The sequence below is a fragment of the Salmo trutta genome, chromosome 15, assembly GCF_901001165.1.
Source record: "Salmo trutta chromosome 15, fSalTru1.1, whole genome shotgun sequence".
In the NCBI taxonomy this organism is placed as follows: Eukaryota; Metazoa; Chordata; class Actinopteri; order Salmoniformes; family Salmonidae; genus Salmo; species Salmo trutta.
The window spans coordinates 47,210,159-47,235,676 of record NC_042971.1 but is presented as its reverse complement, the minus strand read 5'-3'; the positions used below and the strand labels follow the sequence as shown (position 1 = coordinate 47,235,676).

At 45.7% G+C, this 25,518-nt stretch overlaps 1 protein-coding gene across 5 annotated transcripts; it reads left to right on the top strand.

Annotated features, from left to right (window-relative positions):
* The first annotated feature begins 411 nt into the window (after window positions 1-411).
* LOC115149180 (protein phosphatase Slingshot homolog 1) lies at window positions 412-23,825 on the top strand. Of its 5 annotated transcripts, none has more exons than XM_029691793.1 (22): window positions 412-648; window positions 795-868; window positions 1,026-1,102; window positions 1,283-1,382; window positions 1,568-1,658; window positions 1,820-1,894; window positions 2,001-2,057; window positions 2,199-3,277; window positions 4,838-4,875; window positions 12,255-12,355; window positions 14,472-14,536; window positions 14,629-14,750; window positions 14,844-14,912; window positions 15,831-15,896; window positions 16,345-16,539; window positions 16,739-16,832; window positions 16,955-17,083; window positions 17,283-17,329; window positions 18,905-19,051; window positions 19,294-19,494; window positions 21,619-22,249; window positions 22,550-23,825. In XM_029691793.1, exons 8-22 carry the CDS (start codon window positions 3,206-3,208, stop codon window positions 23,642-23,644), a joined length of 3,072 nt encoding a protein of 1,023 aa, XP_029547653.1. In that variant the 5' UTR covers window positions 412-648; window positions 795-868; window positions 1,026-1,102; window positions 1,283-1,382; window positions 1,568-1,658; window positions 1,820-1,894; window positions 2,001-2,057; window positions 2,199-3,205; the 3' UTR covers window positions 23,645-23,825. The 5 variants fall into 5 exon arrangements, with proteins under 5 accessions (XP_029547653.1, XP_029547651.1, XP_029547650.1 ...); XM_029691791.1 differs by having other exon boundaries at window positions 1,820-2,057; window positions 2,199-2,412; window positions 3,118-3,277; XM_029691790.1 differs by having other exon boundaries at window positions 791-868; window positions 1,820-2,057.
* Window positions 23,826-25,518: the final 1,693 nt, after the last annotated feature.

The following is a 25,518-nucleotide window of genomic DNA, read 5'->3' as shown; positions in this document are numbered from 1 at the left end:
CTTATTTGTATTCCCTATAGTTGTGCTCTGCATCAGGGTTAAAAGTCATATTTATATATTCATTAATGGACTTTTTCTTTCAGAGTGACGTTGTACTCTGAGTTCCTCCTGATGAAGTCAAGGACCACCTGCATTATGCTGATTGAGGTACTTTCTGCCCACTGTCCTTTATCATATTTGTACGATTGCGATTTCTTTATCTCATAATAAGACAATCAACAATTTCCTTGATTCAGATATTCCGGGGCCTTGGCGCTGTTCGAGGTCCTTCTGGCCATCTGGATCATGCCTACCATTGGCTGGCCTGGCTGCTTGGCCTGTCTACAGCACCCCTGCTGAGCTTTGTTACCTTCTGTTTTGTAAGTATTGCTACACTGAGACCTGCGGTATCTGTGGTTCTGAAACAAAATGGTTGAAATGCATCACTGAGGTGCATGTTACTGAACACATAGGTAGTGGATGAAGTGTGTTTCAGTATATGCATGTGTAAATGTCTGTGTTCATGTGTGTGTCTGTGTGTGATACTGTGGCTGCCCAAGAGTGCCTGCTTCCATGTGGTTTTGGGATATTGCTATGAACTCGTTAAGACGCATCGCTGCTGACAACAGGAAAACCATGCCCCATGGTGAACTTATTGCCAATAAACAGGTGAGACTGAATAATTGGTGTGGTGTGTGTGTGTGTGCATTCATGTTGGAAGTGTTAATCTGAGATCATCTTGCTTAGCTTATAACTGCATTTGTGTATTCACAACACTTGCTTGGGTGTGTGCATTTTCCATATTTGTGAGGCAGGAGGATCGGGGTAGGATCTAAGATCTCTTAACTCCTCATTATCGCAGAAGCACTATTCTCCTGTGGTTTATATGGTAAGTCCATTTTGCTCTCATTATTCTGGTATCTCATTAGCTCACCATCTCGATTCAACCAGTACATCCTCTCCTCACAGTTCTGAAATTGAAAACCATTGAAACTTAGAGTTGGGCCCTTCGTATGATCTCTGTGTTTGTATGGTTTCTGCCTCAGGTTTGCCAATGCCTTCTCCTACTATGGCCTGGTCCTCCTGACCACTGAGCTATTCCAGGCAGGAGATGCATGTAGTGGTGAGTGATAGATGGTCTGCATGCTACTCTTTAAAATGTTGAAACTTCCTTTTGATAGTCATAAGAAGAAACTCCTGCACCGCCCTAACAATCAAACATGTAAAACAGTCCTGCAAAAGCCTGCTCTTCTAGTTGTTCTTCTAGAGCCTTTGACTTCATGTAAATGTGTTGTACATCCAGTCATCACACAAGCTGCCAAGATTGAGCCAAAGTGCAACCTGGAATGCAACTACTTGACGTTAGACGACGACAAAAACCTACTGTGAACCACCTCATAAAAGTAATTAAATGGAATGGAAGCTTGTGTTTTGCTGATATGTTGAGTGTGTCTCAATTAGTAGAGCATGGCGCTTGCAATGCCAGGGTTGTTTGATTCCAACGGGGGACCAATTCGAAAAAGTACCTAAATGTACAAAAGGAGTGGGACACACTTTTTTATTCTGTCATTTGTTATTCTGTCTGCAGGAGTTTTTGTGACGTTGTTTGTGATCGATCGGATTGGCAGGAAGAAAAGCATGGCAATGTGCATTCTGCCCCTGTACTCTTGTATTGGGAGGTAAGTGCTCTCTTCACCTTGGCCAGGTCCGAGATTTGAGAACTGTGGTAATCAAGGGCCTTAAATCTTAACTGACTCAGTTAACCCCTGATTGGCTGGAGAGACTACTCCCTTCTTCATTCCTGTTCTGCTGGCATTTCTCATACTCTCTCTCGCTACAGGGTTGCTCTCACAGTCTTCATCGCCAGAGCCTTCATCACTGGGGGATTCCAAGTTGCTTTTATCTGCACACCTGAGTTAAGCATATTTACATTTTTCCATCAGTAGATACTTGACATCTAAAATCTCAGCTACTGCTGTTGAGGACATGAGGACATTTTGCATAAACTATTCTTTCTTTAGGTATATCCCACAGCCACCACAGGTATGGGGATCAGGACCTGCAGTGGGATGGCCAAGGTGGGTGCCCTCCTAACTCCCTTTACGGCACATTTAATAACGACCCGGTTTTAGATGTACTTAATTCAAATCTAAGACATCCTGCCCCCTCACCGAGGGCTCCCCAACAATGATAACCTCCAGCTGTTTTGGTCCATACAGGTGCCACTCACGAAGTCTGTGTATCTGACGCTGTCCGTGTACTGCATCTGTTGCCTGCTGGACACAGGAGCGTCCGTGCTGTTGCCCATTGAGACAACAGGCCTGGGTCTGCAGAAGACTAGTCAAACCACAGCCGGTCAGGAGAAGACCACGAGCCAGACGTCAACACATGCCAGCTATGGATCAACCTATAACAGCTGATGAGGACTATAGGGTGGGCTAAGGTGTTGAGAGAAATGGATGGAACTTGATTATTCCCACCTCAGTCTTTTCAAGTCATGTCTCATGGATTCCACACAAAAGGACATTAAAGATATTTTTCTATTATTATTTAGATAATAATAATTTAAGAGAATGTAGATGGCAATAATGAATTCCTCCACATAATTTTCCTTATAGCAATACAATGGTTGCATATCTGTGAAGGTGCAATATGAGTTCTAAGATTTGTGTACTAATGTGCCTTTCTTAAATCTGTTTGCAAATAATATTCACATGAAAACATTTCATGATAAATAGCCTTTGGTTTCCGTTGAGTGTAGTAGTCTCTAGTCTGGCCAGAGTCACCTTGACGACATTGGCCCAATGATAGCACCTTGACCACATTGGCCCAATGATAGCGCGCACGCAAACCGAAGCAGCCAATCATAGCATCCGGCAAAGTGTCAGAACAGAAGCGCTTGTCATTTATGCTCTGCATGCAACCTGGCTGCGATGTGTTTTGTTTGTCTGCACGATAAATGGTATATGACACAGATGGACAAAATTGCATACTTGCCTTTACAACTATTTACAAATGACTGTTCTAAAACGAACTGTGAAGGATGGGCGAGGCAGCAGCCGGTGATGGGTTTATCAGGATGGTGAAATCAGAGGCAGATTTAATGCGATCCTGAGCGTTTTCTCCTGTGCTGCACAGGGTCAATCTAGGCGCATCTTGGCCCAGAGCAACGCGCCTTCCTTCCCCCCATTCAAAGGTCTCCTCTCCTCCGTAGCAGTAGCCAGCCATGGCCCTGGTAACCCTACAGCGCTCTCCCACCCCGAGCGCAGCATCCACCGCCAGCACCAACGCGGGGGAGGTAAGTGGAACTGCGGGAGTTGTTCGCTACGTAGGCAGCGCCGTGGAGGAAACGCCGGGGATGCGCCCGATGCTCACGTCCCTCATCCACTAGGCCCAGCATTGCAGAGGACGCTTTCAGTTGTCAATATAATGTTTTGCAATTTAGTGACATATTTTATGTAACACGGCAAGACTGTTTTGTATGGACATCATTTAATAGACTTTATGGAATCCATCCGTTTAGAATGGTGAAGTAGTCCAGCCCCGCGCTATTAGCTTCTAAACAAAATCTGAGCCGGTGATTAGTTACCAGAACAATGCATTAATTGCATGTGGCAGCATTTTATTTCTGCCTTCAGTTTTTGTGTTTTAAAGACAAATATGCGTTTATACAGCAAGGCAATATAATGAAAGCATTATCTCAGGATTTTGCTTAGATTTTTAAGTCATGACATTTGTTTAAATTCCTTGCTTCAGCTTGCATATGGAACAGACTATAGAGTGAGATTCATCAGTATTGTGCAGCTACTTGCCTAGTTATGTACGCCATTACATCACTACTGAGTCAGGGATGTTGCTGTTGGTACCCGCTCGTTTCAATCACTGTCAAAATACTACTGTGGCAGGTGTGAGCTTATATTTCAAAACATATGAGATCATAGATAGTGACATGGTATGGCCAGTAGAGAGCGCTGATACACTGTATTCAATATAAAATGCAAGTGTATTACACGTTTTAAAACCTAACGTAAAGCATCTCCTTCATGTCCCATAAGTTCAGTTTAAACACTGGTACATCACTCATCACTCTGATTTTACTAATAAAGCACATGATGACTTTCAAAAGCGAATTAATCCATCATGGCTTGAATTCCATAGAGGTAGGCGCGTGCGCACACACACACACACACATGGCTGTGTGCTGCAGAAATGATGTCATACTAATTACATCATTAAAGATACTGCTGCAGAAATGATTTCATACCGAGTTGGTTACCTACGGTATATAAGTCTGTATACCTCTCTTTTATATCTGAAAGTATCTCAATTACAATTGCTACTAGTGACTGAGTTAGTTTGAGCTGTGGTATTAAATAGCCTCTTTGACATCAGATCCACAGATCAAGCGCAGTCTAGGCCTATGTGCTCTTTTCAACACTAACCTGTCATGAAACGCAGAGAGAGAGCTTTATGCAGATCTCCTAATGCAACAAACAACCTCAACCACTCTGCCCTCTGTCCTCAGGGAGTTACAGCATTGCTACTGGTACAGAAGGCCCAATGTCTAGCCTATATTTAGTTACTTGTCCACGTAGATCAAGAGCATCACTTAGTGACGATCTATATACCCATAACTCTAAAGGAAAGGAATCTCTCTGTCTCCACCAGTCAATGGGAATATGTACTGTGACATTGTGATTAGGTATGGTAGCAAGGGGAGCATGGAAGGACATAGCAGGGCATACGGGTCATGTGCTGCTGTTGCGCAATGCATCCTACTGTACTGTCTGCACAGCCTTGATGGAAGGGTTTCTAGTGGACCTACAGTGTATGTAACATTTCTGTCTTTCTCTTGCAGGAATTAGGGCGTGATGATGACCGGAGAGCAAATCAGAGGTAAGCCTCTCCCTAAAAAAACAAACATATATTTGAATCTAGAAAAAGTCGTTTGTTTGTTTTCAAAGAACTCTTGCATTATGGTGACGTGATCTATATGGAAAACATTGTTGCCCTCCCTAGGTGCCTGGCTAAATTACTACAGGCCTCTACGTCCAGCTACATATTGGGGGTCGAAGGTCAGCTATTATACACTACATGGCCAAAAGTATGTGGATACCCCTTCAAATTAGTGGATTTGGCTATTTCAGCCACACCCGTTGCTGACAGGTGTATAAAATCGAGCACACAACCATGCAATCTCCATAGACAAATATTAGCAGTTGAGTGGCATTACTGAAGAGCTCAGTTACTTTCAATGTGGCACCGTCATAGAACACCAGCTTTCCAACAAGTCAGATTGTCAAATTTCTACCCTGTTAGAGCTGCCCCTGTCAACTGTAAGTACTGTTATTGTGACGTGGAAAAGTCTAGGAGCAACTACAGCTCAGCCGTGAAATGGTAGGCCACACAAGCTCACAGAATGGGAATGCTGAAGTGCTTAGCGCATAAAAATAGTCTGTCCTCGATTGGAACACTCACTACCGAGTTCCAAACTACCGTTTGGAAGAAACATCAGCGCAAGAACTGTTCGTTGGAGAGCTTAATGAAATGGGTTTCCATAGCCGAGCTGCCGCACACAAGCCTAAGATCGCCAATTCGCAATGCCAAGCGTCTGCTGGAGTGGTGTAAAGCTCGCCGCCATTGGACTCTGGAGCAGTGGAAATGTGTTCTCTGTAGTGATGAATCACGCTTCACCATCAGGCAGTCCGACGGACAAATCTAGGTTTGGCTGATGCCAGGAGAACGCTACCTGCCCCAATGCATAGTGCCAACTGTAAAGTTTGGTGGATGAATAATGGTCTGGGGCTGTTTTTCATGGTTCGGGCTACACCCCTTAGTTCCAGTGAAGGGAAATCTTAACGCTGCAGCATACAATTACATTCTATACAACTCTGTGCTTCCAACTTTGTAGCAACAGTTTGGGGAAGGCCCTTTCCTGTTTCAGCATGACAATGCCACCTTGCACAAAGCGAGGTCCATACAGAAATTGTTTGTCGAGATTGTTGTGGAAGAACTTGACTGCCCTGCACAGAGCCCTGACCTTAACCCCATCAAACACCTTTGGGATGAATTGGAACGCCAACTACGAGCCAGGCCTAATCACCCAACATCAGTGCCCGACATGACTAATGCTCTTATGTCTGAATGGAAGCAAGACCTCACAGCAATGTTCCAACATCTAGTGGAAAGTCTTCCCAGAAGAGTTGAAGCTGATATATCAGCAAATGGGGGACCAACTCTATATTAATGCCCATGATTTTGGAATGAGATGTTTGACGAGCAGGTGTCCATGTATTTCCCTGAGAAGCCGTGCATGCACATGCATTAGGTGATACAGTAAAGTATAGTAACAATCTGTTGTGCTCCATTTGGGGGAGGGATTGGTATACATTTCTTTGACCAGGAAATCTGAGTTTCCCAAGGTCTATGGATATTGACCCCTGACCCTGGTCTTGGTGTCAGTGGGAATTCCAGGACTGGGTTACAGTAGGAAGCACCCAGGAATGTCCTGAAGGAATAACATGGACACTGGTGCTGAATTACACACATTGTAGATAAATATGAATAATGTAATACTAGTATTCAATAAATAGGCCCACACCTTAATGAGCGCTTGCAAAAGAGATGGAACATCTCACACCATTGCAGTCCATTACAGTTCACAAAGAATGTCTCCATCTGGGGACCCTTAAACACTGAGATGTAGGCCTAGTTGTATCAAGGGTAATAACAGTGATAATGGTCCAACCCTCAGAGTTACCATTCCCATTAACCACCATTATACATTCCATCAAATCAGAAACACTATCCAGCTGTATTGCAGAGCTGGGAGTGAATAGCATAGGTGGAATCCTCTACTCAGCTACAGAAGGATGTGATGTCATGGTTGTGCTGGGGCTAGTTTTGTTCTGGAGTTTCTTGGTAAGAGTTGATAAGACCTTTTTGGCCTTGTAGTAGTAGGCGTAGTGTTGGCTGGACACTCAGTTCTCTAGTCCAGTGGTTCCCAAACTTTTTATAGTCCCGTACCCCTTCAAACATTCAACCAGCTGCGTAGCCCCTCTAGCACCAAGGTCAGCGCACTCTCAATTGTTTTTTACCATTATTGTAAGCCTGCCACACACACTATACAATCCATTTATTAAACATAAGAATGAGTGTGAGTTTTTGTCACAACCCAGCTCATGGGAAGTAACAGCTCTTATAGGACCAGGGCACAAATAATAATAATACATAATTTTGCCCTTTATTTAACCATCTTACATATAAAACTATATTTGTTCATCGCAAATTGTGAATAACTCACCACAGTTTAATGAGAAGGGTGTGCTTGAAAGGAGGCACATAACTCTGCAATATTGTATTGGAGAGAGTCTCAGTCTTAAATCATTCATGCTAGTGAGGGCCGAGAATCCACTCTCACATAGGTGCATGGTTGCAAAGGGCATCAGTGTCTTAACAGCGCGATTTGCCAAGGCAGGATACTCTGAGCGCAGCCCAATCCAGAAATCTGGCAGTGACTTCTGATTAAATTAAATTTTCACAGAACCGCTTGTTGCAATTTCGATGAGGTTCTCGTTCAGATATCGGTAAGTGGACTAGAGGCAGGGCATGAAAGGGATAACGAATCCAGTTGTTTGTGTCATCGGTTTCGGGAAAGTAATTGCGCACCCAACTCACTCAGGTGCTTCGCTATATCACATTTGATATTGCCCGTAAGCTTGTGTTCATTTGCACACAAAAAATCATACAATGATGGAAAGACGTGTGTGTTGTCCTTGTTAATGCAGACAGAGAAGAGCTCCAACTTCTTAATCATAGCCTCAATTTTGTCCCGCACATTGAGTATAGTTACGGAGAGTCCCTGTAATCCTAGATTCAGATCACTCAGGCGAGAACACGCGTGCAAGCAGTTGCTCCCGACGCCACTTGGGTACACTGCAGAATCCACCGAGAGGCTCTTGCTGCCAAGGGAATGCCTGACAGCTTGAAAGACGTTATCTTTGTTAAAGCAAGGCCCCTGAACTCTCGTGTATTTTCCGCATTATTCAATGATGGGGCAGCGACCATGTAACGCTTTTACAACATACAGAAGTACGCTGGTTATCACGGGGCAGATTGGCCAGTCGTGTGAGAACTCGTCATCATGCAAGCGGTCAGACACGTGAAAATGATGGTCAGTAAAAACTTTAAGCTCGTCTCTCAATTCAAAAAATCGTGTCAATACTTTGCCCCGTGATATCCAGCGCGATTCTGTATGTTGTAAAAGCGTTAGCCTTTTAGCAGCAAGAGCCTCTCGGTGGATTCTGCAGTGTACCCAAGTGGCGTCGGGAGCAACTGCTTGCACGCGCGTTACCACTCCACCATGTCTCCTTGTCATGGCTTTTGCGCCATCAGTACAGATACCAACATCAGCAGCAGCTACGTTTGGCTACATACGGACCGTTAGTGGAATTCCTGCGAGAGAGTAACGGTTAATGTGATTGGATGTTAATTATTTGACTAGGTTACCTGTATTAGACATTGTGTTGTTATTTCGCTGAACACTAGATGGTTTAATTTTATTTTTGGCAGTGAAACAAGGCTACTCAGGTGAGGGGGAAAAAAACCTCACCCAAATGTATAGCCCCGTTGGAAAATATAAATGGACTGTTAGAATATATATTTAAAAAAATAACATGTGAATCACATTTTTATTTGGCGTACCCCTGACAAGCATTGCGCTTACCCCAGTTTGGGAGTACCTGCTCTAGTCCAACCTGGCTGGGCCAGGGGTGTTTCAGCCTTACACACCCCAGTTTGGGAGTACCTGCTCTAGTCCAACCTGGCTGGGCCAGGGGTGTTTCAGCCTTACACACCCCAGTTTGGGAGTACCTGCTCTAGTCCAACCTGGCTGGGCCAGGGGTGTTTCAGCCTTACACACCCCAGTTTGGGAGTACCTGCTCTAGTCCAACCTGGCTGGGCCAGGGGTGTTTCAGCCTTACACAACCTTTTCCCCATCCGCTAGACATGACACACACAGGGTGGGTTGAGATTATAACATTGATAAGGTAGATTACTTTCTTGGTGGTACAAGGCAGATAGAGGAATGTTTGAAAGGTGGTATAGGGAGCAATTTTGATTATGTAAAATCTTGCTTCAGAGTTGCTTCTGCCTGCAGAAAATGTAGGATGAGGGAAGGTAAAAACACACAGAAAAATAAAAAGAATGATTGATATTAGTGGTTTTGTGTCATTACATTTTTTGTTGTTAAAAGGCTAAAGCAAATACATTTAACTTGATAGTGATAGATGGTCACCAGAGAAATGCTGCAGGGCGGAGCAGTCACACCATTGATTATTGGAAGTGGCCCAGTCCACATTAGCTCTGCTCATCTTGTCTTCTCTCAGACCCTAGGACCCAGGGATGTCAGCAAGTCTACCTCTCTGAGGGCCATACTGTATCAGTCAGGCAGAAACCTGATCCACATTTACCCCCCAGCAGCCCTTGGGTGTCACAGTACCCTGGCTGCCTCAGCCAGAAAGCCCAAGCACCAGACAGGGTTATGCAACAGCCAAGGAGAGAGGTGTGTGCAGACTTCAAAAGGGAAGATGTCCTTGGTGTGTGTCTAACTAGCAGCTTGCGTAAATTGCTTCACACTGGCATTGGATATGTGTTCTGTGATGGAGTTATAGTTCATACAAAGTTGAATATGCCACTCAATGAGTAGTATGTTTCCTTTGGCAGAGATCCTCTGGGATCTTACATGTCAAATAGCATCCACTCACTCTACAGATGTGTGCTTTGTAGACTGAAGCTGAGGCAAGCTAGATTCCCTGCCACCCAACCCAGCTAACGTGAAACATGCTTGAAAGGTGCTTTGTGTCGGGAGTTGCGGAGGGAGTTCTGATTGCTCAAGCGCGTGCTGTGAGGAGGAGATAAGCTGCTGCTGCTGATGGTCGGGAGTTGAGGCAGGAGGCAGAGCTGAACAGACGCAGCAGAAGTCTGAAGACTGATCCTCACAGCCCAGATGGACAGGAGGGAGAGACGGACGCACCAGACCGAGACAGGATACATCATCGGACTATTGAACCCAATCTGTACCTTTTTTACAGGGGGAAAAAAAACACAGGGCTATATCAGTTATTATACTTTGTAAACCAAATTCGTTTTTTTGAGGCACAAAATGCTTGTGAATGTATTTTTTGCACATGTATGTTCTAAGAAGCTATAAGGGTGGAGGAGATTTTGTGAGGAAGCCAGTAGACACCAGAGAGCTACTGAGGGAGAGATCCAGAATCAGGATGCATCTTGTGGTGGAGCCTTCACAGGAAGCCATGCTTACCATGCTGCCTCACTTTGTGAAGAACGCAGTCCTGAGTCGGAGAGAGATCTGGCGAAGTCCTCCACTCACACTCAGGATTGCCTCTCCTTGAGTATCTCTCACTGGCATTTCTACCTTGATAAGAGGTAGCACATTGGCGACAATGGTTTGAATGGTTGTAACTTGTAAGTGTGCACCCTGCATTTTCTGTATTAGTCATTGCTATTAAAGTGTAACATTTTATTTGGATAGCTCTGTGGGTTTTTTCCAGGGTTGGCAACTTATTTTTTCTTCTACATAAATACAAATTGTACTTTAATTTTACATTTGATCGTACTGTTAGAATTGCTTACGGGTATTGTTTTTATGGCTGTCTATTTCTTCTTGAGTGTTCTTTTTAGAAGTTTACTGTTCACAGCTGTCTTAAGGTGCGTTTACACAGGCAGCCTAATTGGCCTTTTAACCAATCAGATCAGCTGTTTTGGCAATAATTGAAATAATGATCAGAATTGGACTGTCTGTGTAAACTCAGCCTTAGAAAGATGGGGACATTCTCTGATTGTTTTCAGTAATGGTGTAATGGACGGATCAACATTAGCTGGAGCCTTTTCCAGAAAGCTTTCTCTTTAGGTCTACACATCCATCTGTGATTACTGCTATTCAGTTCATCCCATTTACAGTACATCAGACATCTGAAGATGAGTTGTTATGGTACCCTACCCAACTCTCTGACCTCTTGACCGAGGCCACCCTCATCTTTTTCAGGACATTCTGAAAAGGAACAATGCTACGTAACAGCGGGGCAGAAACAAAAGGTCTTGTGATGGACCCACTGTCATACCATGCTTTGTTTGTGGTGGCAGAGTGAGAGGGTAGCCTGCCTGTTAACAAAGCCAAGCTCTGTTCCTCCTGGTCAATGTTGTGGCCAGCAAACACCCAACTCTTTTCTTCCTGGACATTCTTCCTGGACATTCTTCCAAGTCCAAGGAAAAACGATCTTTTATCCGAGGGTAGTCAGTGCCTCGATCACAGGGGTTAGGGCAGTCAAGAGAGCCCATCCCTGACCAGAGAAGGGAGGGATGGATGGTGCTGGCTGAAGAAAGGCAGAGGAAATATTTTAGTGGTGGGCTCAATTATCTGCCCCAACGATAGGTCAGGGGACCTAACATTTAGCAGACGCTCTTATCCACGTTCTGTCAGTTCATTATCTGGGAAATATTTCATAAAGGAAAGGTCTGCTCACATTTACTTCCTGATGAATTTGGGAACATCCTTTCCTGCTAGTCACTAAACTTTGGAAAAGCAATTAACAGCCATCCCACACTGCCTCTTCTTCCCACTGTAGCTCTGCTCTCTGATTATGCACATTCTACATCTCCAGGTAATTTGTCTCCATTCCTGGAGAAAAACAGCCTCACTCATTGACAAGTGAGAAGAATACTGTGGGTTGGACAGTTCATTGAATCACATCAGCCTTAGAAGAGTCTGCAGCAGGGCATCCACATTCCACATGATAATTTTCAATGAATGTTTTGCCTCCCTGAAGTGAACGCGCTGGTGATTGCATAGTCTGTCAAATACATCATGGAAAGGAAAGTAGGCTATGGCTGGGTAGTTTTGTGACCACAGACATACTGTTAATCTGTGGATCTACTTAAATGGAACACAACAAAACAGGGAAGAGACACCAAGCAGGTGTAGGAAGGAGTGACTATTTCAAATGTCCTCTCTGTTCTAGAGTAAAACGCCATACTACTTACTATAGGTACTGTGGAGTGCAGTGTGCCACAGACGGTGCTTAAGCTGTTGAAGCAGTACAATGATTTGTCCAACACGCTATTCAGATAAGCTGATGATCTGTTGCCTACTTCCAGTACAGTCTGTACTCTTTCTTTCACTTCTCTAATGAATGCTTCCCCTGTGTGTTACAACATCAAACCACTAGAAACCCTATTTCCCTGTCTGTCTGTTTCAGCCTCAGCGAGAGCTTCTTCATGGTCAAAGGAGCTGCCCTCTTCCTGCAACAGGGCACCAATGCACAGGGACCCAAGACCCCTACACACCACAAACATGCAGGTAAACACACTGGCACACCACAAACACGCAGGTAAATACACACTCTTGACACACACTGGGCCCATTGTTCATTGGCCCTGTTCATCCATGACTGCGTGGCCATGCACGCCTCCAACTCAATCATCAAGTTTGCAGACGACACTACAGTGGTAGGCTTGATTACCAACAATGACGAGACAGTCTACAGGGAGGAGGTGAGGGCCCTCGGAGTGTGGTGTCAGGAAAATAGCCTCACACTCAACGTCAACAAAGCAAAGGAGATGATCGTGGACTTCAGGAAACAGCAGAGGGAGCAGCCCCCTATCTACATCGACGGGACAGTAGTGGAGAAGATGGAACGTTTTAAGTTCCTCGGCGTACACATCACAGACAAACTGAAATGGTCCAACCACACAGACAGCGTGGTGAAGAAGGCGTAGCAGTGCCTCTTCAACCTCAGGAGGCTGAAGAAATTCGGCTTGTCACCAAAAACACTCAGACTTTTACAGATGCACAATCGAGAGCATCCTGTCGAGCTGTATCACCGCCAGGTACGGCAACTGCTCCGCCCACAACCGTAAGGCTCTCCAGAGGATAGTGAGGTCTGCACAACGCATCACTGCGGGCAAACTGCCTGCCCTCCAGGACACCTACACCACCCGATGTCACAGGAAGGCCAAAAAGATCATCAAGGACAACAACCACCCAAGCCACAGCCTGTTCACCCCGCTATCATCCAGAAGGCGAGGTCAGTACAGGTGCATCAAGGCTGTGACCGAGAGGCTGAAAAACAGCTTCTATCTCAAGGCCATCAGACTGTAAAACAGCCATCACTAACATTGAGTGGCTGCTGCCAACATACTGACTCAACTACAGCCACTTTAATAATGGAAAAATTGATGTAATCAATTTATCACTAGCCACTTTATATTATATAATGTTTACTTACCCTACATTACTTATCTCATATGTATATACTGTACTCTATACCATCTACTGCATCTTGCCTATGCCGTTCGGCCATCGCTCATTCATTTATATTTTTATGTACATATTCTTATTCATTCCTTTACACTTGTGTGTATAAGGTAGTTGTGAAATTTTTAGGTTAGATATTACTGCGTGGTCGGAACTAGAAGCACAAGCATTTCGCTACACTCTTATTAACATCTGCTAACCATGGGTATGTGACAAATAAAATTTGATTAGATTTGTTCAGTGAACCGTGACAATGCCACTGCTAAAGTTCTATTTCAAGACGAGGTAATATTATCTGAGGTTGGCTTGGCCTTTGTGGTTGAGCCTATGTTCAACCCATATTCACTGAAGCATTACCTGGCCATTGACTGCCCTCGAGGCAGGTACTTATCTGCTTTTAGCTTTGATATGTTTGTCAAAGTAGGTCCAGGTGTGACCTTAGAGCCTGCCTAGTAACCCGGCGAAGGGAGAAGACAAACCATACAAGGGGCTTTGTAGATCCTGCTTGTTTGATTATTTATTTTTTTCCCCATCAAGATGTTACATAAACTCACCAAGCTAGACTAACCAGCCTGCAGCACATATGATGTTACCTCAGTGGTGTGTGTGTGTACCTGTGTGTGTACCTGTGTGTGATGCAGCATGTCTTATAACAGGGTTGTTGAGATAGATCAGGGAGTGCTATCCCCTCATTTGGAGTCCTAACACACCCCTCTCCTCCCCTATGATACGCAGGTTAATCACAAGATCAATGTGAGGAGCTCCAGATTTCTTGATTACATCACCAGACGTTCAAGTCGATGCTTAGCTCTGATGAACCTGGCATGCATTTATCTGTGTGTTTACGTGTATGACAGACTGTTTCTGTATGTTTGTATGGGTTTAGCCGAGGATTGTACTTGAGATCAGATGTTATGGTATACCATTCCCATTTATTTACCCGTCTTGTCATGAGATGTTCAGGCTTTGCTCTGCAATGTCCAACTTCAATACAGACGTGTAGTTGTGGCTGGTATTGGATCACCCTGCAGGTGGGCATAATCAGAGGTACCAGTCTAAATAGGGGCCTGGATAGCAGAGCTGGACACAGTTAAACAATATGTCTGATTATGAGGCTTGCTTGATCTGGATTATGGTATGCGGTTCTCTTCTCTCCCAGGTGACTTACCTCGACACCTGCAGGTCATGATTAACACCCTCCGCTCTGAGGACCGCATTAAACTGGTGAGTCAAATCCCCATCTCAGATGTACTTACCATCCATTTTTATTGACAAACAAATGCCACACAGTGTAACCTGTTCTTACTGTACCCCAGGCTGTACGGTTAGAGAGTGGTTGGTCTGACCGCGTGCGGTACATGGTTGTGGTCTACACCAGTGGTCGACAGGACACAGAGGAGAATATCCTGCTGGGGATGGACTTCACCGATAAGGACAGGTACCCGCCTTTCCTCCTTAGCAGCAGTATTACACTACAATATGGTTTGTTGTTATCATAGAGTAATAATCTATTCCGTTGCATAATTCCCAGTAAAAGCTGCTCTATCGGGATGGTGCTACCGCTATGGAGCGATACGAAGATCCATTTAGATGGAGATGGGTAAGTGCCACTCTTCTACATACTGAGGAAACAAAACATTAAGAACACCTGCTTTTTCCATGACAGACTGACCAGGTGAAAGCTATGATCCCTTATTGATGTCACCTGTTAAATCCACTACAATCAGTGTAGATGAAGGGGAGGAGACAGATTAAAGAGGGATTTTTTAAGCCTTAAGACATGGATTGTGTATCTGTGCCATTCAGAGGGTGAATGGGCTAAGCAAAAGATTTGAGCGCCTTTTGAACAGGGTATGGTAGTAGGTGCCAGGCACACCGGTTTGAGTGTCAAGAATTACAATGCAGCTGGTTTTTCACGCTCAGCAGTTTCCCGTGTGTATGAAGAATGGTCTACCACCCAAAGGACATTCAGCCAACTTGACACAACTGTGAGAAGCATTGAGTCAACATGGGCCAGCATCCCTGTGGAACGCTTTCGACACCTTGCAGAGTCCATGCCCCAACAAATTGAGGCTGTTCTGAGGACAAAATTAGTGGGCTGCAACTCAGCATTAGGAAGGTGTTCCTAATGTTTGGTATACTCAGTCTATACCCTCACATAAATATACATGAAACTTTCCACAAAGGTACGGCATGTGTCACAGTGCATCCCACAGACATTAAGTTGCATATACAGTCGACCATGAAGTACCTCTGATCATTTAGCCCGTTCAAACGGCCCAGCCCTGTGACGCAGAATGAGTTGCTCTGCCCTCCAGTGGGTAGTCCAGTCAACTACAGGCATTTTCAATTCTCCATGTGGCAGATGAGTTCTTGCTGAGCTGTTAGTCATCCCTCTCTGTGCTGGAGGAATGTTCCATTGGGATGTGTCCTGAATAGTCCCCTAAACCCTTGTAGCTCAGCCCCTGTTCGTGCTCCCAGACCACTCTCTCTAATCCTTCATCTGCTCTCTCCTCAGGGGATTTAGTGTGACCACAGGAGGACGATCGCATGTCTTCAAGCCTGTTTCTGTACAGGCCATGTGGTAAGTGTCTGACTGTATTTGGGTACTTCAAAATAGAATTGTCTGGTGACCTTATATTCCCTGAAACCATACAGTGACTGTACTCTGCCATGTTGGTTCCATTTTAAAATCAACAATCAATGAGTAGAAAAACATAAACTAGTAGATTAATTATTTAGGCTGGTAACACTTTGATACCGAACCTGCTGCCAGTTGTCCATGCACCATCTACTGGTCAATAGATGCCACTATCATTACAATGTGCATGCACTTTTCTTTTGATTCTCAGCAGACTCATCATTTTCTCTGGGTTTGACAGGCCTTTAAATATATTCTGAATTTCCTGTGTCATTAAAAATCGATGATTAAAAGACTGACTCTATAATCAGATTAGTGGAATATCTTCTGAATAGTTGCTGTTGTGAACCTGTGTTAAGACTGGGAGCTTCTTCTACCTGTGTGGCTTCAGGTCTGCCCTGCAGATCCTCCATAAGGCAAGCGATGTGTCTCGCAGGCACAACTACTTCCCCGGGGGCATGGCCCTCACCTGGATGGGCTTCTATGAGAGCTGTATCACCTCCGAGCAGAGCTGCATCAACGAGTGGAACACTATGACCGACCTGGAGACCATGCGGCCCGACTCACCTGCCATGTTCGTCGACCGGTAAGACCTGAATCATCCGGTTTCGTAAGATTCAGTTAAGTCGTTTTTCTTATGATTCATTTCTAGTTGCAGTACCTTCTGAGATTGGTAATGTATGTCCATCAGGGTAAACCGGGCCTTTCTCGTTTTCATCAAAAGTGATAAATGTGTTGGTTACATTCATAATTGAATTGATATATTGACATATGTTGTTATTCAGGCCAACGGAGAGAGAGAGAACAGAGTGTGCAATCAAAGCCAAACTGCGCAGCATCATGATGTTCCAGGACCTGGAGAATGTCACTTCCAAGGAGGTATGTGTCACCGCTCACCAGGCTTTGTGGGGGCACACAGATCGGTTTGTTGTGGCAATTAACTCTGCATGGTAGAAGAACCATAGTGCAGCCTAATACCGGTTCTGTCCTGCCCCTCTCAGATCCGTGTGGAGCTAGAGCAGCATATGAGCTGTAACCTGAATGAGTACAAAGAGTTCCTCGACAATGAGATGCTGCTGATCCTGGGTCAGATGGACAAAGCCACACTCATCTTTGACCACCTCTACCTGGTGAGAACCTTTCCCTAACTTTACATCCTAATTGTCTCTTTGTATCCCTAACACTAACTAGTAACTATAGTCCTCCTCGCTAACCTCTGAACTACTGTCACAACTCTGTTACTGTAACCCTGGTGTAGTTAGTTTGACCTTTGTAACCTGACAGAGTAAGTTGTCTTGATATTCATTCCTCTGTGTTTGTCTTCTCTAGGGCTCTGAGTGGAATGCCTCCAATCTAGAGGAACTACGGGACTGTGGGTGAGTGGACGTCTCACAAACACTAAAGCTATTTCACTAGAACTTCTCCCTAACCAGCCCTGTTCCCTAACCAGCCCTGTTCCCTAACCAGCCCTGTTCCCTAACCAGCCCTGTTCCCTAACCAGCCCTGTTCCCTAACCAGCCCTGTTCCCTAACCACCCCTGCTCCCTCTCCACCCCTGCTCCCTCTCCACCCCTGCTCCCTCTCCACCCCTGCTCCCTCTCCACCCCTGCTCCCTAACCAGCCCTGCTCCCTAACCAGCCCTGCTCCCTAACCATCAGCCCTGGCTCACAAACATAATGTTGTATTGTTCTGTATTCCCATACGAAGGACAATAGATGTATGTCAGGTCATTGATGCATCTCTCCTTCATAAGACCTACCAATACAGAAAGGTTGGTTGTTGGAACACGGATAGCACCACTGAACGAGATACTGCCCCACTGGAACGCCACCACTCTTGTCAAGAGGGCGCAACAGCACCTCTACTTCAAACGGCAGCTGAAGAAATTCAGCATGCCACACCAGGTCCTCTCCAAATACTTCCACTGCACCATTGAGAGCATCCTGACCAAGTTGCATCATGGCCTGGTACGGGAATTGCTCCGTCCACTATCACAAGGCCCTCCAGCGGGAGGTGAAGACGGTCCAGTACATCACTGGGACTGTGCTCCCACCCATCCAGGACATCTACTTGAAACTGTGCCTGAGGAAGGCCCACAGCATCGTCAAGGACCCCACACACCCCAGCCATGTGCTGTTGACTCCCTTACTATCGGACAGACGGTATTGGAGCATGAGTTCTGATACCATCAGACTGCCGAACACTTGATCTGGACTTACCACCTACACTGATTCTCTGGACCTTAGCACACATGCACTCACATACCCAGATATACACTGAGTGTACAAAGCATTTCCATGACATAGACTGACCAGGTGAATCTAATGAAAGCTATGATCCCTTACTGATGTCACCTGTTAAATCCACTTCAATCAGTGTAGATGAAGGGGAGGAGACGGGTTAAAGAAGAATTTTTAAGCCTTGAGACATGGATTGTGTGTGTGCCATTCAGAGGGTGAGTGGGCATAACAAGAGATGTACGGTAAGTGCCTTTGAACAGTGTATGATAGTAGGTGCCAGGCAGGCACATCGGTTTGTGTCAAGAACAATAAAAATAAAGAAAAATCCTGGAATGATTAGGTGTGACCAAACTTTTGACTGGTACTGTATATGGTCCACCACCCAAAAGATATCCAGACACTTGACACAACTGTGGGAAGAATTGGAGTCAACATGGGCCAGCATCCCTGTGGAAGGCTTTCAACACCTTGTAGAATCCATGCCCTGACGAATTGAGGATGTTCTGAGGGCAAAATGGGGGGTGCAACTTAATATTAGGAAGGTGTCATTAATGTTTTAGACACTCGGTGTACACATCAACATTTATTTATTATTGTTGCATTATCGAGAAGGAATCTGCCAGTAAGCACTTTTCGTTGGCCTGTGTATACCATGTGTATCCTGTACATATGACAAATTAAAACTTAACATGTTTTTTTTTTCTTGATGCAGTGTGGGCTACATCCTCAATGTGACCAGGGAAATAGACAACTTCTTCCAGGGCACGTTCTCCTACCACAATATCCGGGTGTTTGATGAGGAGGCCACAGACCTGCTGGCCCACTGGAACGAGACCTACAACTTCATCGTCAGAGCCAAGTGAGTGCCTACTTGTCAAACAAACTAAACCCTATTTCTCAAACAGCTAACTAAAACACATGTCTTGCAGCATGTGAAATATTTACTGCAGAACAACAAAGGAAGTGTAGACTTAAATAGTGGGTAGTTGCTCTGTGTCTGGGTTATTTTATACACTAAAACTATGTGGAAATCCTAGTCACTCTGGATTATACTTCTTCAAAATGAATCGGGTTTTAATGTAAAACATTATTGCCCCACAGGAAGAACCAGTCTAAGTGTCTGGTCCACTGTAAGATGGGTGTGAGCCGGTCAGCCTCCACAGTCATAGCGTATGCCATGAAGGAGTATGGCTGGACTCTGGAGAAGGCCTACAACTTTGTGAAGCAGAAGAGGAGCATTGCTCGGCCCAACGCTGGCTTTATGAAGCAGCTGGCTGAGTACGAGGGCATCCTGGACGCTAGGTGAGTCGGGGTATACTGGGGTACTGTACTGGTATATGCAGGTTTGCTCCGGTATGTAACCAACTGTGCTACAGTTGGAGCATCTGCCACTCATTCTTACTCCACTGCAGTCATGAGGTATTGGTTAGTGCTATCCTTGGGACATCCCTAGGGTTGCACATTTTGGGGAATATTTGGAGGTGGAAACTTTTCATGGGAATTAACGGAAATATATGCAAATTAATACCATTTAATTGTAATGTTTTTTGCATTGGATATATTTACCATATCATATTTGTTGTGCCATGATGTCATTGAGGAGCAGATTCAATGCATGAGCAGCACAGCCAATGGGTGTGATGTGAGGGTAGGAGTCCTCCACTTTAGACCAAGCAGCCTTCATGTTCGCAGCATTGTCTGTCACCAGTGCAAATACCTTCTGTGGTCCAAGGTCATTAATGACTACCTTCAGCTCATCTGCAATGTGGAGACGGTGTGTCTGTTGTCCCTTGTGTCTGTGCTCTTGTAGAATACTGGTTGAGGGGTGGAGATTATGTAGCTAATTATTCCTTTCCCACGAACATTCAACCACCCATCAGAGCTGATTGCAGTACAGTCTGCTTTCTCTATGATTTGCTAGCTCTGCATCTAGCAAATGAGTAGATAAAGCATGTCTGGTTGGAGGGGGTGTATGCTCGGCGAAGAACGTTCAGAAATCTCTTCCAATACACATTGCCTGTGAGCATCAGAGGTGAACCAGTTGCATACACAGCTCGAGCAAGACATTCATCAGCATTTCTCTGACTACGTTCCTCCATTGAGTCAAAAAAAACTTCTGGAGGAAGGAAGGACCATGAGCTGTTGTTATTGATAAGGTGTCTGATTCATAATTTTCACCTCAAATAGACGTAGAGGGACCTTTGTCAGAGGTTGCTTGTTGTGAGCGCTGAGGGAACTTTATGCACTTGGCCAGATGATTCTGCATCTTTGTTGCATTCTTATTTGTAAATATACACAGCTTCTTCGACTACATTAGCTGCAGTGAAATGTCTCCACACATCAGATAGTGCTCATGGCATTTTCCTGTAAAGATTTTTATTATTTAAATAAATACAATTCTATGTACAGATAAATAGTTAAGCAGTTAGATTAAACTCCTTTGTAAAATAAATGTTTTAAAAAGAAACATGTATGGAAACAGGTGAATTAACACTCCTCAGTTAGCAGGCTCAAGCAAGTTTAGACCCACATGGTAGCAAAAACTAGCAAGCAGAAATTATTAACAAGTTAGACATGATTTAAACACACTTTGCTGTAGGCTACTATTTAGAGCTAACAAAAAATCATGTATGTCATATCAAATATATTCACCCTACCCTGTATTGTAATCAAAACTTACCAGAAAGCATGTAGTCCTTAGCTCAGAGAGTGTAGTAGTGTGGGCTCAATAGCATTTCATTAGTGTGCAAGATCTTGAGAATCAGCTGTACATGTGATGGAAGAATGCACTGTGCATGCAGAGGGTTGCAATTCCATTTAATTGGGGATAGTTTAACCAAAATATGCCACAAGACCTAGAATTTCCTTGTGCATCCCACAAAAGGTTCACTGTTATAAGCTAACTTTTTGATGAATTTAAGCAAAATTCCCCAGAATTCCCGGGCTTAACTTCCCCATAGAAAATTTCCAGAAATGTATAGGAAAGTTTCCAACCCTTTGCAACCCTAGACATCCCTACCGCTTACCTTAACCACTATTCTAACCATAACCACTATCCTAACCATAATCCTGACCTAACCTTAATTTCAACTTCAATGGGTTAACATCAGAGTTGGGACGTCCCAAGGATCACAGGAAGCAAGGACCCTGAGATATTTAACCTCATTATGCTCAACCTAACTCGCTGCCTAGAGGTCAGGTCAAATGTGACAGTTAATTCACCACAGTAGCTGTCTAGAGGGGCTCAGCTAAGGTAAGCAGTCTAAGGTTATTAGCTTATATTTAGGTTGGTAGATAGACTGCAGGTCATTGTGACTGAATGATCCTTTAGTTTTATTAGTGGCTAAGCATCTCGTTTTGTCTGTATAAAGTACATGTACTCTGTACATAGTGATGGGGTTAGAATAACCATAATGTGTTCCCCAGTAAACAGCGCCACAACAAGCTGTGGAGGCCCGAGGGAGGGGAGGACATCCCAGATGAGGCGTCTGGCCAGTGTTGTGGTGGAGAGGAGACCCCCGTGGAGGATGAGGCCTGGGGGGGAGAGGGCTGCAGCGCCTCCCCCTGCCGGGGCCTGGAGGTGGACGCCCTGGACCCTCTCAACTACAATTACTACTTCAGACGGCTGTCGGACACGGCCCTGGACAGCGAGCCCTCCACCCCAGTGCGCGGCCCTCCCCTGCTGGGCATGGAAAGGGTGTTCATTGAGATCGAGGATGTGGAGAGGGACGCCCTTCTGGAGGATGAGGGCTTCCCAATGGCCCAACTGGCTTTGCCTGGGGAGGCCACTGCCGCCCAGACCTGTGGGGGCCGCCTGGAGCCCCTGGAGGACATGAGGCTACGCCTGGAGTTCAGCACGGTGGAGGAGGAGGATGAGGAGGAGGCTCAGAAGGAGGAGGCGGAGATGGCCGCCCTGGCCCGGACACCTGCAGGAGGAGAGGGAGTGACGGAGGACGAGGAGAGGAAGGATCAGGCCAACGTAAACCGCTTCAACAACGAGAACGCCAACAACAGTAACCGCCTGGCTGCCAAGCGCAGCTGCCCCGCTGCCTTCGACGTGAGTGGGACAGTAATTAATACCTGTATCTATAAGAATTATGCTGGTTTGCTTACTTTTAACTTGAACTGGCTTGGGGTAAGGGTTGAGATACTAAGCCTATTATTGTAATGCTGTATGTGTAATATTTCTGTCATTATTTGATCCCATTTCATTTAAGGGATCATCATCTTATAGGTGTCATAATCTGTTTTATTAGCTTCGAGACCTTAAATCAGGTCATGTCCTTGGTCCGTTACCCTGTCACTCTCTCTGTGCCTGATCATGCATTCCCTCCCTCTCTCTGTTTCTTCTGTTTAGGACAGTGCTAGCACAGGAAACCCTTACAAAGTGAAGCCCTCCTACCAGTCCTGTAAAGACTGCCTGCGTCTGCCACCAGGGTGGCGCTGTGAGCGCCCGGCAGGAGGCCGCAACCACCGCCTTAACCCCACACGCCACTGCGGGGTGGTCCCCACTATCTCCATAGACCCCCCTGGCACCCACTTCACCAACACTCCCACCCCCCACTCCCCCTGTGCCCTCCCTGCCACCATTGCCCGCCTGGAGGCCTACCGCCAGCGGCTGGTGTCGCCCATGAGCTGCGAGGAGCTGCCTCGAGACAGACACTGCTCCCTGGAAACGGAGGACATGGACGAGCTGCAGGAGGAAGAGGAGGAAGAGCAGGAGCCAAAGCCAGGGAGGGAGGCGGGGACTGGAGCCATCACAGAGCTCACGTTTATGAAGCTCAGCTTGGAGGGGGAGAGGCCAGCGGGTCAGCCTCCTGGTGTGGAGTTGCAGCCTGCTGGGGTGGAGGTGGACCCTCCTAGTGGTGGAGTGGAGCCACAGCAGGAGCAGGAAGCCCTGGCCCAGCTACAGAGGACAGGGCTGGAGCTGGGGCTGGTGAGGCAGGGCGCGGAACAGCTGGAGAGGATCTCAGGACTGGCCATGGAAGGTCTACTCTCAGGGGCTGGGCTGTCTGAGCAGATGGACCTGAGCTTGGCAGTGGAGGAGATGGAGGTGGAGGGGGATGTAAGGGTGCATTCTGAATCCCACATCCCTTCTACCAGCTGTGTGGTCACAGCCGCAGACCCCCAGATTAACACCACCCCAGTGTCGTACCCCCAGTGGTCCACCCAGACTTGGACCCCTGTGTCCTCCCCCCATGGCTCCACCCTCACCCGGAGCTTCAGCAGCGTCAGCCTCCACAGCAACTGCGGGGGACGCCCAGGCCTGGTCAGGCCACGCACCCAGGAGATGGAGACCCGCATGAGGCTGGCCGGCCTGACCGTCCCCTCCCTGTTCAAACGCTCCAGCTCCCTGGCCAAACTGGGAGGCCTCACCTTCTCCACTGAGGACCTCTCAGACCTGGCTGATGATCAGGCCCAGCTGTTCTCCACCGTGACCCCAGCCCTCTGAGCCCCCATCCACCCCCTGGAGCTGACTGTGTTTCCAGTGTCTCTCCTCCAGACAGGTTCCATGTGTCTAAACCACCTGACCGTGTGTAAGAGCAGTTTGAAGGAGCAGGGAGAAATTTGCCAGGTGTCCTGGAGACATGCCTGAGACATATTAGCAGCATGTTGGCTGGAAGAAAGAAAAATAACTAAAGATTTCCTATTCCTATTATAGACTGAGTGTACAAAACATTAAGAACACCTTCCTAATATTGATTTGGACCCCCCTTCCCCTTTTGCCCTCAGAACAGCCTCAATTCGATGGGGCATGACTCTACAAGGTGTCAAAAACATTCCACAGGGATGCTGGCCCATGTTGATTCCAATGCTTCCCACAGTTGTGTTAAGTTGGCTGGATGTCCTTTGGGTGGTGGACCATTTTTGATGCACACAGGAAACTGTTGAGCGTGAAAAACCCAGCTACTACCATACCCTGCCAAACTAAAAAGCCAAACCTTTTTATTTTTAGGGGAATCTTTTGTCTTGCCCATTCACCCTCTGAATGGCACACATACACAATCCATGTCTCAATTGTCTCAAGGCTTAAAAATCCTTCTTTAACCTGTCTCCTCCCCTTCATCTACACTGAGTGAAGTGGATTTAACAGGTGACATCAATAAGGGATCATAGCTTTCAGCTGGTCAGTCTGTCATGGAAAGAGCAGGTGTTCCTAATGTTTCGTACAGTCAGTGTATATGTACTGTCTGTTTATCAATCCAAATAAGAGACGCTATTGGAGAAGAGCCACTCGAAAGAACTCAATGAATGTGTGCAACTAAGCCTCTGTTTTGATTCATTCAGCGTCTGTTTCCCTTAGCATCTCATGTGCCCCTGAGCATCTCGTGCCCCTGAGCATCTCGTGCCCCTGAGCATCTCGTGCCCCTGAGCAGACTGACTGTTGAAGATTGAATCCTCATTTTCTGTATATTCCTCCCTTGTTACAAGCTGTTTTTGTGTCACCGAACAACTTCATCATATGAGCAGCTTCCTGCCTCTTCAAGCAAAGCAGGGTACCTCAGTCAGAACACAAGCATCTCAAGACTATTTTGGTCCAATACTGTTTTTGTTGCCTTGCCTCTCTCCTCAATGACTGGCTCAGCCAACCCTCCTCTATTGAGGTACTTAATGTAATAATGTCTTGAAGTGGTCAAAAGTCCATTCATAACGGTCTAGTGTTACGCAAGCTGTCCTCATTGTCACAACTAGAGCTTCCTCATGGGGAGCAGAGCAGTAGACTGACTGGACTTATCACACATGCTATGGATGATGGGAAGAAACAGAAAAAATATTGAAATTCTCTTCTGGATTCATTTCTGTTTCTTTGAGGTAGTTTAGAGGGAGCATATACACTTTGGTTTGGTTTAGTTTAGCCACAGCTGAACTTTCACCACTTCTGTGCAATGTTAATAGGTACAGTACTTCAATGATCTGATTAAGAACTCATCATGTTTGATAGGATTTGTGGGCAACTGAAAGAGTTCAAATGGTTTTGGGACTGGATTTTACAACACTCCATTAATCTACTGTAGCACTGATAATCCACTGCTGCCCCCCTCGTAGACCAGCTGTAGTCAAAGCCATAATGTGTCTGACACCATGCCTTTATCCATCGTCCCTGCATCCTCCCAAAAGGCAATCAAATACAGTAGGTTGATTTTCTGGCTGTTTAGTTTTGGCATCAACATGCTAGTACATACTCTCCTCCCCTTCTTGTTCACACCTTTGTGGTACTGTAGATGTAGAGGCTTTGTTAACCGGCTTTATTCAACTGTCTATTGCCCACAGCGACAGAGTAACATTAGACTACCTTTCTTTGTACTGCTAAAAAATACTAATCTG